This window comes from Bos grunniens, chromosome 16 (assembly GCF_055505025.1).
Source record: "Bos grunniens cultivar Pamir isolate PY7600 chromosome 16, Bosgru_T2T1.0, whole genome shotgun sequence".
NCBI classification, from domain to species: domain Eukaryota; kingdom Metazoa; phylum Chordata; class Mammalia; order Artiodactyla; family Bovidae; genus Bos; species Bos grunniens.
Window position 1 is genome coordinate 38,631,621 of NC_141180.1, and position 18,497 is coordinate 38,650,117.

Consider the following 18,497-nt stretch of genomic DNA (forward strand, 5'->3'; position numbering starts at 1 on the left):
AGGACTCCCGCCTCACCTTCTTTCCCAGCTGAAAGACGAGTGAAGACAACGTGTCCATTGCTGTGGAACGGAGTTCTGGGCTCTGGTCCAGTGTGCGTACAATCGGATGAATGATCCGAGAGGCATAGTCCGTGAAATCCAGAGACTCTGTCAGACGGTCCACAGTCTCTAGCGCGGCCCTACAACAACCGCTGAGATACAGTAACTACTGACACAGAGCCCAGAGTAACAGAAACAACTGAGGGCTACCTTAACAACTGGCACCTATTGGGAAGGAATGGCTTCTGATGTTATTTTGGGTGCACAGAGCCAACACGCACTGCAGTGGGATGGGGACAGTTAAGATTTCCAGAAGCCTGGTACACTTCTGGACTAACCTAATGGGAGTACATTTCTGGACTAACCTAAAATGACAAAAAAAAAGAAAGATGGCCCAGGAACTTAGGAAAAGGACATTTTCAACAAGACATTTTAATGGTTAACTAGATTGATGACTGTTAGTCCCAGAGGGCAGGTGCTCACTTTCGAGAAGGCAATGGGGCTTCGGGGGCGTCAAATAACTTCACGATCGGGGGCAGCAACAAATGCAGATAGTCATCCAGGTTGGCACCGAACAGCTGGATTGCAGCCAGCAACTGCAAAGAGGAGCAGAGGCACGGCAATGAACAAGTACAGTCAGGGACCAAGTCCCTAAGTCTACAAAGGGTGGCAGTGGTAGGATAATTCCAAATTTGGGGGGCACTCTGAACAGACTTTAATAAGTTACTTGGAATTATATTCTCTTGGTAGCACAGTCTCCCCTCATATTGTTTTGCTTATATGCTACTTTTCTTTCTCTGAGCGTATTTCAATTGTAAGGAATCAGTGGCTGGGTAATAGAGAAAACTGCTCTGCCATAAACATTTACCAAGATTGTTCCATTAAAGGAGACAAAACATAAAGATAATCAAGAAAGGGTCAGAAACATTGAATAAGCTGCACACTGCACACTTCAGGTACTGAAGTATTTCCCTAGATTCCGTCTTTTAGGCTGAGTACCACCCTGTCACTCAGAACAGGTTCTCGTCTCTTAGATGACCAACTGGGGACTCTGACAGACTCTGGAAACCTCTCTAGAGGATGCCCCGGGATACTTACCTTGATGGAGACGATGCGGCCTGAGCTATTGTCATGCATGAAGACACGAAGCATGTGTGGAATCAGCTGGGGCAGGTAGAGCTTAAATTCACCCCCGAGGGCTACCACAATCTGCTCAATGAGGAGAATGATTGTGCTCTGGATGGAGGTGTTCATGACCCAGAATTCCTAGGAAGGGGGAAGACAAAGGAGCAAAGTCAGGGGCCCTTCTGTTGAAACAGGAACCAAGGAATTAAGATAGCTAAAAAGAAGCAGAAAGGCAGTGAGCATGGTCTTCCCCATGGAACCCTTCCCTGTCCTCCGCTCCCCAGGTCCTCCTGTACCCCACATCACAATGAACAGCTAAGCTGCATCTCCCCGAAAGCACCAGACTACTTTCATCCTCTGTGCTTCGCTCATGCTGCTCTCTGCTTAGATCCCACCTCTTGTCAGCTAAGCCCCACCTCTTTCCAGACCTGGCTCAAGCCTCATTTCTACTCAGAAGCCTTTCCTGTCTCTTTCCATCATCCACTGTGGGTCCCTCTGCTCTCCTCTTTCCAGCACCTGCAATACTTAATTTTTTTTTTTTTTGCTATCCTCCCTCGATTCAGCTGTAGGCTAGTTAAGGGCATGAAACCCGCTGATACATCTGTCTCCCTGAATCCAGCAGAGAGCCTGGTATATTCCAGCCACCCAAACCCATTTACAGAATGAATGGACCACAGCTCTGCAGTGCTCTAGGAGCTCGCTAGTTGTCCAGGGTGGTTCTGCTTTGGGTACCACCTGGGCTCTGCCAGGCGGCAACTCTAGTGTTAACAAGATTTCCTGCTCTTTCTAAATAGACTGCTCAACAGCATCTCACATCTGTTCCAAACCATTTTCAGGACAAGAGAGTGCCACAAAGAGTATTTTTCTACAGTCATCCAATTATATCCCACATAAGTTACTAAAATGAAAACCTGGCCAACTGGCTCCAGATCTTGTCTTAGTACTACAAAGCAAATTGGTCTAACCTCTCACTCCAAGGAAAGCTGTCACTTCAAATCAATTCAGAAAGATCGTTGCCTAGTACTTTATTTAAAACCTCCAGACCAGGAGACTTAATGATGGCAACATATGCATATTAGTACTCTTGGTTGTTGCTAAGTCATGTCCGACTCTTTTGTGACCCCCATGGACTGTAGCCCACCAGGCTCTTCTGTCCATGGGATTTCCCAGGCAAGAACACTGGAGTGGGCTGCCATTTCCTTCTCCAGGGGATCCTCTTGACCCAGGGATTGAACCCGAGTCTCCTGCTTGGCAGGTGGATTCTTTACCACTGAGCTACCAGGGAAGCCTGTTGGGCTTCCATTTAAATCAGAGTAGAAGTCAATGAAAAAACAACAAAAAAAGACAACTCCTTGGATGAAAGGCTTTAAAAGAAGTCTAAGTGGCTCAGTGGGCCTGCCAATGAAAGAGATGGGGGTTCAATCACTGGGTTGGGAAGATCCCACGGAGAAGGAAATGGTAACCCACTCCAGTATTCTTGCCTGGGAAATCCCACAGACAGAGGAGCCTGGCGGGCTGCAGTGCTTGGGGTCACAAAGTGTCTGGCATGACTGAGCACGCACACATTACAACTACTACTCTCCACTGGAAGACTACCGGAACTCCTCACAAGGGGTTTCCCCTACCTCAAAGAAGCCAGACAGCCTCCCCAGGGATGTCAGCTGGATCACTGTTCACAAAGCCCAAGCTCTCCCTGGGCTGGGGGGAGCTTACTAAAATGCTGGATCGAGAGCCAAGGCAAGAGCCCTGTTGCACCTTCTGTATCCTGAAGGGAGTGAAAGCTGGATTTGGCAGGTGTAAGGCTCCCTGCCCCAAACCCCTATGCTTTGGCCATAAGTCTTTTTTTGGGAAGCAAGTCACAGATTACTTCAGCTTTGACCCAAGAGCACACTGCTTCCTCCTGTGCCACTCCCCACTTCCCTAATTCCATCTGACAAGCTCTTCAGCCCCGTGCAGCTCTCACTTATTTATACATATAGGAGTTATTTGGTTCTGAGGACTCATTTTTGGGGAAGCTCCATTTTTGAAGCCAGTCATTTGATTTTAGCCCTGCTGCCTCCTTCAAGCCAACTACAAAGGGCTGGTGTAGAAGAACAAAAATGACTGGAAGAAGTGTCTTCCAAATTTTTTAGGACACAGCCATCTCTGCAAAGCAACCTCCCCAGCAGAGACACTGAAATTATAAAGAACAGTAGGAAGCAGCCTCCCCAACTTCAAAACAGAAAAACGATACTATGGGGTCAATGGGGTGTCCTGTGTACCTGCTTAAAGCACATTATAACATCTGGGATACGAGCCCCCTCTCAGATGTGACTGCAGTCAGAAGGCAGCAGTCAGGCTGTAGAAAGCATCAGGGGAAAGCATCACCTTCCTCCTCAGAGTCTGACAGGAGCCCATCATATTTAATGGCCTCAGGAAGGCCCAATCCTCAGTCCTCTCTTAAGGCCATGGTTTTATAGGCAGTAAGGAAGAGGGCTTTTGTGGGAATAGTGAAGCACGGCTGTGATATTAAAGTGAAATTGCTCTGCTGTGTGTGAGGCAAGGATCTCAAGTCTATTTCTGGCAGAACAATTACTTCAGGATTTCTCCTCAGACTTCACACCTTGAACTCCTGTACCTGGGAGCCTGTAGCCATGGCCCCTCCACCCTTTCATGATCCACTGGGATACCATGCTCCACTTTTCATCCTCAGGTTGTAACAGCTCTATGACGACCCATAAAAAACATGTCCACGTCATCCAAACCTGCTTCCAGACGCTCCTGGACCCAAACCCCAAGGAACGGGCCAAAGCATTCATTTCTACTCACTCTCATGAGCGTGACTATCTCATCCATGTAAGGTCTGATGTGGCTCTTCACAAAGGACACCAACATTCCCAGCTGCTGGAACAGAAACTGAAACAGAGACGAGGTCAGCATGTTGGCACCACAAACGATGTGGAACTCCCAGGCCTACCCAGGGTCCACGTGAACCAATAAAGACAACCATGGAATTGGCTTCTGTACCACCCTATCTGCTGAGACTAAGCTTCAAAGAATGAAATTTAAAACCGTCGGCGGGAATGGTGGTGGGAGCTGAAACAACTGCCAGTGGCTTTACTCGCTAGGTGAGGCAGTTTCTGCTCAGCGGGGGCTTTGGGGCCAGACTAGCTGTTCTGAGTCATTTCTGTTACCTACTAGCTTCGTAACCTTCATTTAACTTCTCTGCACTCAGCCTCTTCAGTGGGAAAATGAGAGATAACAGTTCTTATCTCATAGGCCTGGTCTAAGAGTTAAATGTGCTGATACCTGGAGAGCACTAGAACAGGGACACAAATACTGTTAAAAGCCCAGCAAACACCATCTACTGGTGAAGGATTACTAAAAACGTAAAAAAGGACATGAAATTTTTAATTAACTATAAACGTATCTTTTATTAATTTAGTTAATTAACTGTAAATGTATTATTTTGCTTATTTTGTTTGTCTTAATTTACTACCACTTACTTTCTAAAATAAATACTTCTAACCATTATGGGCATCGTGATTCATTTGTAGTAATTGACTTAATTAGGTCTTAATTAATTAGCTAATTGTGTCTCTAAGACACTGTAAACCAAAACAGCAAGCAAATTGAGGGAGGGATGGGATAAGGAGATTCTATTTAGGCTGGTATCTTGCCACTATCGAGAGATGCCATTCATGAAATAAAGTTAGGAGTAAGGACAGCGTTGGTAAGAGAACTCCCAACTCTTTCCAGGTTTAAGATGTCTTCAAGGCGTAGTTTTTGTTATGATCCTCCGATAGTGCTCCATGTCAACATCAAGTAGCAAATCATACTCTAAACCCATGCCCCCAATTTTTATAGCTCTCTGCCTTTGCTGCCCTCCACTAACAAGGATAATTTCATACATATATATTTCCACCCTTATCCATGTTTTAAAACTTGGCTAAGTTTTAAAAATAAAGTGCTTCAAATAGTGAGTAATGGGCTGACAGAACTCATTACCTAAAGAAGTGAGATTGACAGGCCTCTTCAATTATAGGACTGGGCTCAGAGAGTATGGAATAATTCTCCAAGTTCAACGATACCAGTGGATTCTAAGGGGGTTAGAACCCAGTTCCACGTGGGACACAGGCCTGACTCAGTGGAACTATCTCTTCCTAACTCCTGGGCACCTCCTCACAGAACCGCTGCTGACAGTTTCTGTGAAATGGTCCCTACAGTACATTACAGAGATCAAGGGACAAGAGACTCTAAAATACAATAGTTCTTGAGTTAAATTTGTGTGATGCACAACATAAGAGGAGGTAGAAAGTCTAAGCTGGAGGAAAAGCAGGGCACTGCGGATGGCAGGGAGGTCAAAGGAAACCTCGAGACAAAAGCATCCTGATCGTGCTGTCGTTTCCCATGAGGTGTCCAGCGGCAGCCTCTCCAGTGGCTGATTCACAGGATATACACAGGCAGGCACATCAGTCCCAGGCAGGGAGCCCAGGCAGTCACCTCATTTCTTCTCCCTTAGATTCTTTCACAAGCTTTTTTCTCTTTTCCCTCCTGAATATTAGTATTTTAAAAGAACACATAGTTTTGTTCCTGAAAATACTTTCCTGGTGGCTCAGATGGTACAGAGTTCACCTGCAATGCAGGAGACCCAGGTTCGATCCCTGGGTTGGGAAGATCCCCTGGAGAAGGAAATGGCAATCCACTCCAGTATCTTTGCCTGGAGAATTTGTGGACAGAGGAACCTGGTGAGCTGCAGTCCATGGGGTCACAAAGAGTTGGACACGACTGAATGACTACCACTTTCACTTCGAGATGCCCTCCCAGGTCCCCTTGCTATGAAAAGCCTAAAAATAATGCATAAAAGATGACAAACACTGTTGGTAGATTATCTGAACTGAAACCTTTTACATAAAGCCAAACCTTCAAAAAGTTACATATAAAGAAAAATGGTGAGGCTCTCCACCCCACAATCTGTCCACTGGCAAAAGGAGACAAATAATCTGCCAGTCTTGAGGTCGAGATAGAAGACAGTCTTCCTAAAAGTGTGTAATTTTAGGCCACACCCACACGATGAGTTTAGTTAACTTTTAACTACCTGTGTGGCTTGAGAAACTCTAAGCCAAGAATCTAACTTCAGTTCTCCTGGACCACGTGGTAGAAGCAAATGCAAACCCTCGCTGGAGAGACGCAAGTTCAGAGCATATATTCCAGTATTACTGCTCCAGGGGGAGCCCAGCTGAATATAATGCGTGATCCAACATTGTAAAACATACAAGGACAGACTTACAGGCTTGCTGCCAGCATGACTTGGCAAAAACAATAAACAACAGAATTAGACCCATCGAAAATCCTATATATAGTGGAATTTAGTTCAATTCAGTCACTTGGTCTTGTCTGACTCTTTGCGACCCCATAGACTGCAGCACTCCAGGCTTCTCTGGAATTTGTGGACAGAGAATATAAAACAAATCTGCTTAAAATGCTTAAAGGAGTAAGAATGAGAATTTTAAAAAATGAGTCAGGAACAAAGTACTATAAAAATATTAGGCGTGTTGCAAAGAACCCAGGATGACTTTAGAAATTATAAAATGTAGTAGGAACTAAAAACTCAATAACAGATCAAAGACATGGTTAAAGAATCAATGAACAGAAAATGGATGTGAAGACACATTCAGAATGCATCTCTGAGAGACAAAGATGAACTACACGATAAGAAACTAAGAGAAATTAAGGAGAAAGTGAGAAGCCCCACATGTTGAATCAAATTCTGGAAGGAAAAATAGAAGGATGGAATCTTTATATTCAGACAGTCCACAAATCCCCAACAAGGTAAAAAAGAGAAATGCAAACGCAGATTTGCAGTCCTGAAACCTTAGGACAACAAAACAATGAGAAGATCCCAAACGGTCACAAAGGAAAGGGAGATTAAATACAAAGGAACGATAATTTTTCAAGAGCAACAAAAGAAGTCAGAAAACAGTGGGATAACATCTATAGCTGAAGGAGAATCCAGGATCGTATTCTCAGCTAAAAAAAGGTTTTAAAAGAGGGTGAAATAAAGATTTTTTTTTTCAGATAAACAAAAACAGCATTTACTTCAATGGATGCTCAGAAAAGGTATCTGCCTTAGAGAGAACGAAAATGACCCTAGGAGGAAGCTGAAGTGAGATTCACTTCATAAGAAATGAAGTGGCAAATGTGGATAAATATAAACAAATATTGTTTGAATAAAATAATAAGGTTTAATTTGGTATAAAAAAAGTGATACTACATAATATAAGAGGGAAGGGAGGTACTTTGAGCAGTCATCCCAAGTTCTGTATATTGTTCAGTGAAAAGGATAGACATAATGATTAATTTTAGACTTTGCTATATAAGATATGCAAATCGAATTTTATGGGTGAAAAAGATAAATTTGGACCCATTTCTCAATCTGTACACTGGGACATATACCAAAGAGCTCAAAGATCTAAATGTAAAAAGTGAAGCCATTTAAGTATTGATACAAGAAGAAACAGAGGTGAAAACGATGTATACACAAAGCTTTTCATTGCGGGATTACTTTAAATACCAAAGACTGGAAAAAATACAAACAGTCATCAGCAGGAACTGGTCAAATAGCTATGGTATGTTCACACAATGAAGTCCCACGTGTCTCTAAAGGAACGAAGGCGTTTCTCAATACACTGCCATGGTGTGAACTCCAGGATATGCTGTTGTGAAAGTGGGAAAAAAGCGAAGTTCCGAAGGTTTATATTATGTTACCTTCTGAGGAAAGGAGGTAGTAGACAAATATTTTCTCATATTTTCAATAATAAACGGTGAAAACATAAAATTTAAAAACTGGAAAAGCTGGTTACCTTAGGGGGAAGCATAGTAGGCAGAATTATGGCACCTCCAAAGACGTCCAGGTCCTAATTCCTAGACCTGTGAATAAACTACTTTACACGACAAGGGGGGCTTTGGAGGATGTGATTAGGGGGTCAGGACTCCAAGATACAGAGATTATCAGGGTGGGCCCAATCTAATTACAGGAATCCTTAAAAGCAGAGAGCCTTTACCTGTTATGTTCAGAGAGAAAGATTTGAGGGCAAAAGAAGAGTCAAAGAGATACAGTGTTGCTGACTTTGAAGAAGCAAGGAGGTGGCCAAAGAAGGCAGGCAGCCTCTAGAAGCCAGAAAAAGCAAGGAAAAGGGTTCCCCCTAGAGCCTCCAGGAAGGAACACAGCCATAAGCGCACCCTGCTTCCAGTTCAGTATGATCGATGTCAGACTGACGACCTAAAGACCTGTAAGACAATCAATCTGTGTTGTTTCAAGCTCCTACGTTGGTGGTGACTTGCTACAGCAAGGTGAATAACAGAGGAAAGAAGAAACAAGGTATGAGAATGGAGACAGAAGCTAGTCTTTGCTGAATATATCAGTCTTTTGTCTTACAGTTTTGACTTAGCAATTATGCTAATGTCTTACAAACCTAGAATGAAAGTTAAATTAGAAAAACACAAGAAATTTCTAAAAATTGAAAGGAAATAGGAATAAATAAATTTAACTATAAACCAAGTTGGTTTCACATCACTCAAAGGATTATTTCAAGTGACTCTGAACACAGTATTTTGGTGTATATTCCCAATAGGACACATCTTCAGAACAAAAACGAACTGCAAAAAACCTTGACCTGCACTCAGTAATCATAGTTAATGCTTGGTCATTTACTGTTTATATGTATACACAATACATATACTCTGCAATATAAAACAAGTACTTACAGAGATCTCAGAACAAAGGAATCAAGATTTTCAGTGTAACAGGAAAGAGATACAAGTATAAAGTCAAAGAAGTAAAAAACAACTCTTTAATCTTAAATTTGAAATATCAGTATTAAGGTATGGATTATTTTTCCTTTTTAAAAACTACATATTTCTAGTTCTGTTCACTGAGAAGGCCTAGAAACAGTGACACAGCAGCAGCAAAGAGCATCCTAGCATACAAACTGCTGTCTCTATGTTCCATCTCTTACTTGAAGAAACCACAGCTCCTTGCAAGTGGCTATGCCGAGGCTGGAGTATAAGTCTGAAGTATCTTTTTTTTTTTTTTGCCAGAAAGAAAGAAAGTGATCAAAGACTAAGATCACTGGGCAGTTTAAAAAGAACACAAAGCCGGGTAGATTGAAATAATTAGATCATTAAAAGAAGACTGTCTTCAATACATAAATCCATATATTGGCAGTGATATTCCAAAAAATGTCAGGGGGTCGAGGGGGTTGCCTGGGTCACCCTTTGAGAGACAGTCAGGGACCTGATTCATTATTCTGAAAAAGCGATGAAAGAATCCTGAGTCTGTTCTGCCCTTCCTGAATGAACTAGCCTTTAAATTGACTAAACTGTTGATGACATAAAGTTTTTTATAGATGATTTCTAACTAATAAATCCAGAAGGAATAACAGAAAATCACCACTTTGCAACTGCTATTCAAATAACAGTTCTAGGAAACAATAATCAATAAATACTAAAGTGATTGAGATAAAGGCGGAGGAAGAATGCAGAATCACACCGCCTGAATCCTCTGGTGAACCTGCACTTCACTAGAAGTGGATCACTTAGAAAATACGTGTTTACTAAATGCCCAAATACGAAGTATATGGTACCACCTATGAAGTATTTCTTGCCAAAAGAATAAAACCTGAAAATAATGAATCCTCTAAATCTAACCGGTCTACAAGAAACATTAAAAGACATCTTGATAATACAAGCAGGCAAATCCAGAATGGAAAATTCTATAGGACAAATGACCTGGTTTCTTCCACAAATACACAGAGTGAAAAGCAAAAAAGTGAGGGGAAAAGGAGAAGATACAGAAAGAGAATTAGATATATCAGCCAAGTGCCATGTTATTTGGATTCTGATTTGAAGAAGCCAAATGTGAAAAGAAAATTTTAAGACAAACAAGGATATCTGAAGAAGGGTTGGTATTAGATTACATTAAAGAATTTCATTAATTCATTAATTTCATAGGTGTTGTAATTGTGGTTATACGGAGAGGAGAGAATTGAATGGTGAAATATTATTTTATCTGGAATTTGCTTTAAAATGCCCCAGAAAAAAAGTGTGTGTGAATGTGTGTGTGTATGTGTGTGTGTGTGTGTGTGTGTGTGTGTGTGTGTGTGTGTGTGTATGTGTGTGTGTGTGTCTAGGGCGGGCAGGTAATAAGATGAAACCAAATTGATAAGATACTTACAACTGTTGATGAGTATGAGAATTTAATATAAGTTGTCTACTTTTCGTTTATGGTTAAAACATTCCATTACAAAATAGAGGGCAAGAAATAAGAAAATGAAAGCTCAATCAAGCCCCAAAAAGAAAAGAAAGAAAATACACAAGGTAGGACAAAAATAACGCACTGTGTAAGATGGTGGGTATCAACCTAAATTTATCAGCAATCACAATAAATGTAACTGGACTGAAATGTACTACTTGAAAGACAAAGATTTTCAAATAGATTAAAAGTTAATCTAGCCATATTATTATATATATTATTATGAAACACCAACCTGAAGCAAAAAGTCACAAGACAGTCAAAAGTAAAAAGATAAGAAAAGACACGCATCTCCAAAAAAAGCTGGTATAACTAAATTAACATTAGTCAAAACAAATCTCAAGATATTATCAAAGACAAAAAGGGTCTGTAAAATGATAAAAGATTCAGCTCACCAGGAAGATATGATGATTTAAAATGTGTATGCACCTAATGATATAATCCCCAAATTAACTACACTATGAGAAATTTATAAATCTATCCTTGTAAAAGAGAATTTTTATTTCACTTCTCTCAGTACTTGATAGATTAAGCAAACAAATATTAATAATGATATAAAAGATTCAAATACAAGTTCAAATCTAATAACATATGTAAAATCTTGTGCCTAACATTAGCAAATACACCCTATTCCCAAGTGCAGAGGAAATGTTTGCTGAAAACAATCAAGCATTAGATGATTAAGGCAGTTTCAGCACACATCAAAGAATCATAAACCCAAAGCAATTGAGTTAGAAACTGCTATCCAAGAAAGAGATTTAAAATCCTACATTTGCAAATTAAAATACCCACTTCTAACTAACTCGATGATGAAAGAAGTCATAACAAAGATTAGAAAATACTTACTTCTGAACAGTAATGAAAATACATTATTATTCAGCAATAAAAAAGGAATGAACAACCTGAACAACACAGATCAATCTCAAAAGTGAAAGAAGCCAAACACAAAAAACTGTGTATGCTTCTAATTCTATGCATATGTCCAGAAAAGGCAAATCTACAGAGGCAGAAAGTAGGTAAATGGTTGCCTAGGGTTGGGATAGGAATGGAAAATGACTGCAAACGGGCAGGAGGTTTCTCTCTGGGGTTATGAGAATTTTCTAAAATTAGATTGTAGTGATGTTGCAACTCTGTAAATATACTAAAAATCATTGGATTTTACATGCAAGAAGGACATAAGAAGGATATATTTTTATGGCATGTAAATTTCACCTCAATAAAGTTTTTGAATGCAGCAGCTACATTTAATTTGCAAATTAAAATATACACTTCTAATTTAACTTGGAGTTAAATGTACAGCCTTAACAGATTACATTTAGACAAGGAGAAAGATCAACCATAAAGAAGCTAATATCTAATAATTCTTTTTTAAAGCAAAAATAAGAAAATAGAAGCAAAGTAATAGTAAAGAGCAGATTAATGAAATAGAAACAAAGATATAAGAGAGAAGAGAAACATGGGACTTCCCTGATGGTCTAGTGGCTAAGACTCCCAACACAGGGGGTGCAGGTTCGATCCTTGGTCAGCGAACTAGATCCCACATGACACAATTAAGAGTTCCCATGTTGCAACTAGATCCCTCATGCTGAAACTAAGATCCAGGGCAGCCAGAAAATAATACACGTAAATTTTAAACTTTTTTAAAAAGAAGAGAAACAAAAGCAAAAATTGGTTCTTTGAAAAATACTATGACAAACCTCTACCAAAAAATTAAAATATAAAATAGTGAACAACTTCATACCAATAGATTTTACTATTCAGATAAAACAAATACTTTCTTAGAAAAATGTGACTCAAATTGTCTTAAAAAGAAACAGAAAAGCTAAACAAATCTTTGAAACTGTGGTTAAAAAAAAATTATAGGTCAATTCCTCTCAGGAACACAGATGTAAAAATTCTAAATTATATATTAGATAGAAAATCAATGTATTAAAAAATATCATAACCAAGATGATTTTGACACAAGATATCAAGGGTATTTTTAGCACTAAAACACGTATCAGTGTAATTCAACATATTAATATATTAAAAGAAAAAAAACAAATGATTATCACAAGATTAAAAAAAAAAAGGCATTTGATAAAGCTAATACTTATTCATGACAGATACTCTTTAGCAAATAATACCATAAGGGAATATTTATATCTTTAAAAAGCTACCTATCAAAAACCTACAGCAAACATTATGTTTATTGCTGAAATTTTAACTGCAGACCCATTACATCAGGAACAAGATTAAAGGTTTCCTCTATTACAGTCTACTCAACACTACAGTGAAGGTCCTAGGAAGAAAAGTAACAACAGCTTTAATGACTAAAACAAAAAAGGCAAAACTGCTTTTTATTTTCTGCAGACTATATGATTATCTTGTGAAAACCTGGGAAAATATACAGGTAACTTATTAGAATTAGTAAGAAATCAATGAGGTTGATTATGTAAAAATAAACTGCACTTGTACACTTCAGGAGCAAAGCTAGAAAATACATTTTCTAAAAAACATACTATCTTTTCTGAATGTACATCAAGTTGACCATATGATCAGAGAAGGAAAAATAATTACTTCCAATATCTTTTAAAGGCAGTACTCTGACTGTATACCCTTGTGGAATATATTCTAAGAACAGCAGGAACTGCAAAGCCACCTTGAACTGTATTCAGTAGGTTTGCTGTAGGTAGTGGTACAGGTATGGTAATCACAGAACTACAGTGCGGGCTCTATGGTTTAGAGAAAGAAAAAGACCAAGAGAGAGGAAGAGGAAGAGAAAGGGGAAAATTATTCTTTACAGAAAAATGCCAGCTATTAGAAGCAGAAGGAATAAAAGAACTAAAGTCATTACTTTACAAACAGCATGATAACTGATTTCAGCAAGGATCCTCAATGGAGGCTAAAATCACTGGGTGAAAGGTAGCTGGGGAAGAGGACAGTCACACAGTCTCAAAGCTATTACCCCACACGCTACTGATGACTGAGGCAAACAGGTAACTTTACATGGAGAGATTTGATAAACACCAACCGTACCACGTGCTCAAACTTAGGACCAACAATAACAGGACAAACTGACATTACCAGATCCAATAAGAAGTATTGTAACTGCACCTCTGGAGTATTCACAGAAGTGTGTGACTTAAATCTAGTCATGAAGAAGAAATCAGAAATCCACTGTGGGATGTTCCATCAGATTACTGGACTGAACACTAGATTACTGAGAATAACAATGCTGTCCCGTCCCACCAGCCACTCATCTTTTAGCCATTCTGAATGATATGACAGGAAGCTGGGCGGAGCTGATGAATCCTGCACACCTAGGTGTCAGAAGCTCAGGGAAGTTAATGGCAAGCAGAGTCCATTATAAGGAAGCCACGGCGCAGATGGACCTTCCACACAGGCACTGGGCAGGGAGGAGCAAGGGTCAGGGGTTTAGGCACTTACTTCCCGGATGGCCCCGTCACAAACCCGAATGACATTCAGGAATGTGGGCATGACCTGGGGCAGGAACTGCACGCACTTGAGCCCCAGGGACTTGAAGATGAAGGTGATGGCCTGGACAACCATGGTGTGGTGGTGAGAGAGGGACTGGTCTCGGAAGATGCGCATCAGGGCCACCATGGACACGGCCGGGTAGAACTCGTCTAGAGGCAGGTTCCCCATGTTGACCAGCATCTCGCTGGTGCTGTAGTCAGCTAGGACCAAACAGCAATGAGGGTCGTGAGCTACACGCGACTCTCACTGTGGACAAAGCATGGTTAACAACAAACAAAAATCCTCCAGACACTCATTAGCATTCGTGTCTCTCTCCCTGCCACATTCTAACAGCACTGGGAATACAGGGTATATTAGGAACCAATGAATAGGCTCTCACCATGAAGGACACACAGTTTTTGGCTTGTCTGTTATCTAAACTATGAAAGCCTAAAACAGTACATGATAGGTTTGCTTTAAATTGCTGTGTTTAATTTAGCTTCTTATCATTCCAGTTCACAACTTTGTAGCTGAAACCATCAATAAAAATAATTACCCCCCCAAGTGAAAGTAAGGGGGATTAAATTAGGTAAACATCTGTTCAGCAGTTGCTTGGTCCCCCTGGGGAATTCAGACAAGTTAGCAACAAATGCTACCTGACCTGAACAACAAGGATCTCAAGGACTGGGGGTGGAGAGGGTATGGAGGGTGGGGGAATAAGGACCCTGAGAAGCAGAACATCCAAGAGACCAGATGACACGGTGCTGAGGGTGGAGGAACACCTGGAGGACATGGCTCAGGCTCCGCTTGACAGCTGGGGGTCTGACAGGGCATCATCACAGGCACACTTCTCTAACACACAGAACACACTGGAAGCAGAAGGGGCCCATCCACAGAGTTCAGAAACAATTAGTTTATTTACTTTATTTATTTATTTTATTTTGCTGAACTGGATGGGGAAGCCACTGTTGAACTTTCCTACTTTCAGATAAGTCTGCCTGAAGGAGACAGTGGGTTAAGTCTAGAAAACTTGCCCGCATCCCCAGGCCCTACCCAATCTCTCAGGCTATTTATCTAAAGGCAAAGAACTCCAGGGCCAGACCACTTGATGGAAAAAGAACCCTGGATTCGGATTGCTACCTGCTTTTCTATGCCCTCTGAGCCTTGTATCAGATTTCCCTATCAATTAAAATTGGGACAATCAGTTCTACCCTCTTCCTCCTTGGGTGCCATGGGAAGAGAAAACATCAAACAGGCACTAACAAAGAATGACAGATGAACAAATGTGATGGGGTGATAATTCACCTCTTTCTCATCAGCACAAAAAGTGAGCACAGACATAGTCTGTTAACCCTTAACAAAGAACCCAGGCAAACAGGGAGACTAGACACAGCGCCCTTCCTATGATTCAAGAGCAAACTACTGACGTTCCATTCAAAAGTCACCAAGTGAACAAGTGAAGGATCATTTCATAGTTATCCAGCACCAGGCTCTTTCTAAACACAGCCAGTGAGGGCTTTGTGAGGCAAGCACTTGGCAAGCCACTCACAGATCCCCTCAACTTACAAGAATCCTGACTTGACTTGGACTCTGACAGGCTGACGGCAGAAGCGTCCCGGGACTGGTCGATCATGCCAATGTTCACTTTGTGCTTGTAGGGATCCAATGCCCCTAGGAGCCCCAACACACGGATAGCCTGTGTGGGAAAGGGGTGGGGGAAAAGGAAAACATTCATCACAGCACCTGACTACAACAAAACAGTGCTCATGGACACTCCTCTCCCGTTCCCAGCTACAGGGACAAAACAGAAAGGGAGAGGAAGTCTCATCAGCACCGCTGGAGAGTGTTAATGCCGCAAACATCTCCCACTCTCTCTCCATTCTCCCAGCAAGTCTATAAAGACTAAGTCTGACAAGCTTCCTACCTCCCGCCGTGTACCCTGGTTTTGCTCAGTCTTCAGAAAGTTCAGCAGCACCTCCAGCAATGTGGGGTACTTCCTGTAGGGCTCTACCACGTAGCCAGTGCTGGCCACCAACTGCCCCAAGGTCCACAGAGCCACCTGGACAGGAAAAAGGTCACATGACTCATACAGCCAGTAAGAGAGAAAAGAAAACATACTTCATACTCTTTGTTAAATGGTTATAACAAAGAATTAAAGGCTATTACAAGAAAAGAATTTCCAGTGAAGACACTAACCATAAACACAAATCCTGAGAGCTGGGATATAAAAACAAGGCTACAAATCAATACAACCGTCACTGGATCAAAGGTAAAGAGCAGACCTGCCTTTCTCAAAGGAAATACACAGTCCTTCTCACCATGGATGATTGATAGAAGAAGTCTGACCCAAAAGGAAATTAAGGTTGGTCTTACTTTTAGTCTAGGCACCTAATGATCTCAATGACCAAAGTGAAACCAGGGCTGGGGAGGGTGGGCTGGAGCTCTGTTGGCCTCTACAGCCAGAGGCCAAGGCACTCTTTTTCCTTTTAGGAGGCTGGAGCTCTGACGGGTGATCTGTAATTTTTTTTTTTGTCTAGAGGAAACGGCACTGGTCAGCTCTAACACTGACAACAACTCTGGGTCAGGATGACAGCTAATTCGGTTCCAAGTCTTTTTTCTTTTCACTAAGTCAACAAATGTTTCCAAGTACCCACTATGTGCTAGCCATTGCTTGGGGACACTAAGGTGACAGAGGTCCCTGGCCTCATGGGCCTGTCCTGTTCAAAGAGGAAGTGGTGCTACTCACCTGCCTTTTGGCCAACAGAGAGGAGTCTTGGAGCATGTCCATAATGATAATAAAAAGTTCATCAACCCATTTCCTCATTTCAAGGCCACTAACCTACAAAATGAAAAAGGACGTGGCAGACAGCATTAGAAATTATGGCATTAAGAAGTATTTTGACCTCATCAGAGGTATAATCACATTCTTCCCATCCTACGGGAAAAAACAGTTGTCACCTTACCTGAGCCAACTCTCCTATCGTAGCCAAGACATTATTGATCACACCTGGGTTTGGATCAGGGTCTGGATCTTTCAGTTTCAAAATTAAAGCCTATGGAAAGAAGGTACAAGAAAATGAATCCTGGTGATAATTGACTAGGAAACTTCTTTTCACGTAAGTAAAGTTCACCCCAGAGATCATCTCAGACACAGGTAAATTACTTCTCCGGCTTTATGAATCCAGGGTTCCTCTGGAATGTAAATTCTCCTTTCTCCACACTGTACACAAGTCTGATGTAAGAGGGAGCTGGGAAGTGCCATGATTCACAAATGTTTCCCATGCCTTTTCTAAACTGCATCTGTGTGACCATGTACCCACATTCACATAGGTTGTGACACGCTTCACATGACTCAACATATCAGATTTGAAGGCTGTCTCCGATGAATATATATTTTTGCCTGTGTCCTGCGGCATATGGGATCTTAGTTCCCTGACCAGGGCTCGAACCTGTACCTCCTGGACTGGGAGAGCAGAGTCTTGGCCACTGGACCACCAGGGAAGTCCCACTGCCTCAGATTTTAAAGCTCACTTATTTCTTCACTTTGGGGGAGCTTCTTTATGCTGCTGTTTTCTCCTCTCCAAGAACATTTGATAATTGATGATGTGCTTGAAACACTACATCAGGAGGAGAGCACTTTCCTGCAACTGGTGAAATTCTTGGTATCTAGAGCTGCAGGTGCTTGATGCGGCTCTTGTCCCTGAGTGTGGGACCAAAGAAATGATCTACTTTGTTCAGTGTACCAGTGAACAACGAAACACTCCCTTTGTCCCAAGACAGCCTGGAGAGATAGTACCTGTCTCTGTCTGCTGCAGATTACCTTCAGAATAGGCTCCATGTAGGGGCGGATGAGCCGCGGGGCGTTGGAGACCAGGTGGCCCAGCATGCGGGCACTCTGCTCCTTGATTCTTCCAATGCCGCTGTGCTCCAGCTCTGTGAGAATCTGTAGGTAAGAAAGGCTCTCTATGGCAGAGGAAACTCAACAGCTGCTGTGTGTCTGAAGGGAGAATGAGGCGGGGACTAGAGGAAGGAACCAGAACTGGGGATACTCCACAAGCAAGGCCATCTCTGCCGCTCATAGAACAGTCCTGGAGATAGCAGCGACAAGCGGAAAAACTGCTTGAAACCAGCCCTTCCGTCATAGTGCTCCACGGGCCCTTGGTCCTCAGTGAAACATAGCATTTAACAGTGTAGATAGTCATAGGAGACTGAGAAAACACAGGGCTCACTGTCAACAGGGTTTTGCAAAAATAAAGACTGATGCAAGGGCTCTCTGCAAAAAAAATCTTTGCAGATTCCAGTCAGCAAATCACTCAGAGTAGCTATAAATGGTAACAATGGAATCGAAGACCGATGATGTTGAAAGAAATACTGAAACTTAGCAATGCTTCTGGGCACCTCTAGATAAACCTAAACAGGGATCATACCAACAGGATCCCCTTGAATCTTAATGAACAGAGATAACATGTGTGATCTAACCAACCTGCTGAAAACACCAGCAAATCAGCATGTTATGCTCCTGGGGACACAAACAACTTAATATAGACAAACTTCTGGAGAGCTGAAGTTGCCAGAAGGAAAC

The 18,497-nt window shown here is 41.6% G+C and overlaps 1 protein-coding gene across 6 annotated transcripts in view; it reads right to left on the bottom strand.

Moving 5' to 3' along the window:
* Positions 1-18,497, bottom strand: part of MTOR (mechanistic target of rapamycin kinase) — a 123,744-nt gene that overhangs the window by 84,118 nt on the left and 21,129 nt on the right. For all 6 annotated transcript variants that reach the window (XM_086344468.1, XM_086344471.1, XM_086344469.1 and 3 more), the window contains 10 exons: positions 17,736-17,858; positions 16,879-16,968; positions 16,662-16,754; positions 15,840-15,974; positions 15,482-15,611; positions 13,886-14,136; positions 3,973-4,059; positions 1,138-1,305; positions 523-635; positions 17-179 (listed from right to left, as the gene is read on the bottom strand). In XM_086344468.1, the coding sequence (XP_086200594.1) occupies positions 17-179; positions 523-635; positions 1,138-1,305; positions 3,973-4,059; positions 13,886-14,136; positions 15,482-15,611; positions 15,840-15,974; positions 16,662-16,754; positions 16,879-16,968; positions 17,736-17,858 (1,353 nt within the window). The remainder of the gene's footprint in view (positions 1-16; positions 180-522; positions 636-1,137; positions 1,306-3,972; positions 4,060-13,885; positions 14,137-15,481; positions 15,612-15,839; positions 15,975-16,661; positions 16,755-16,878; positions 16,969-17,735; positions 17,859-18,497) is intronic.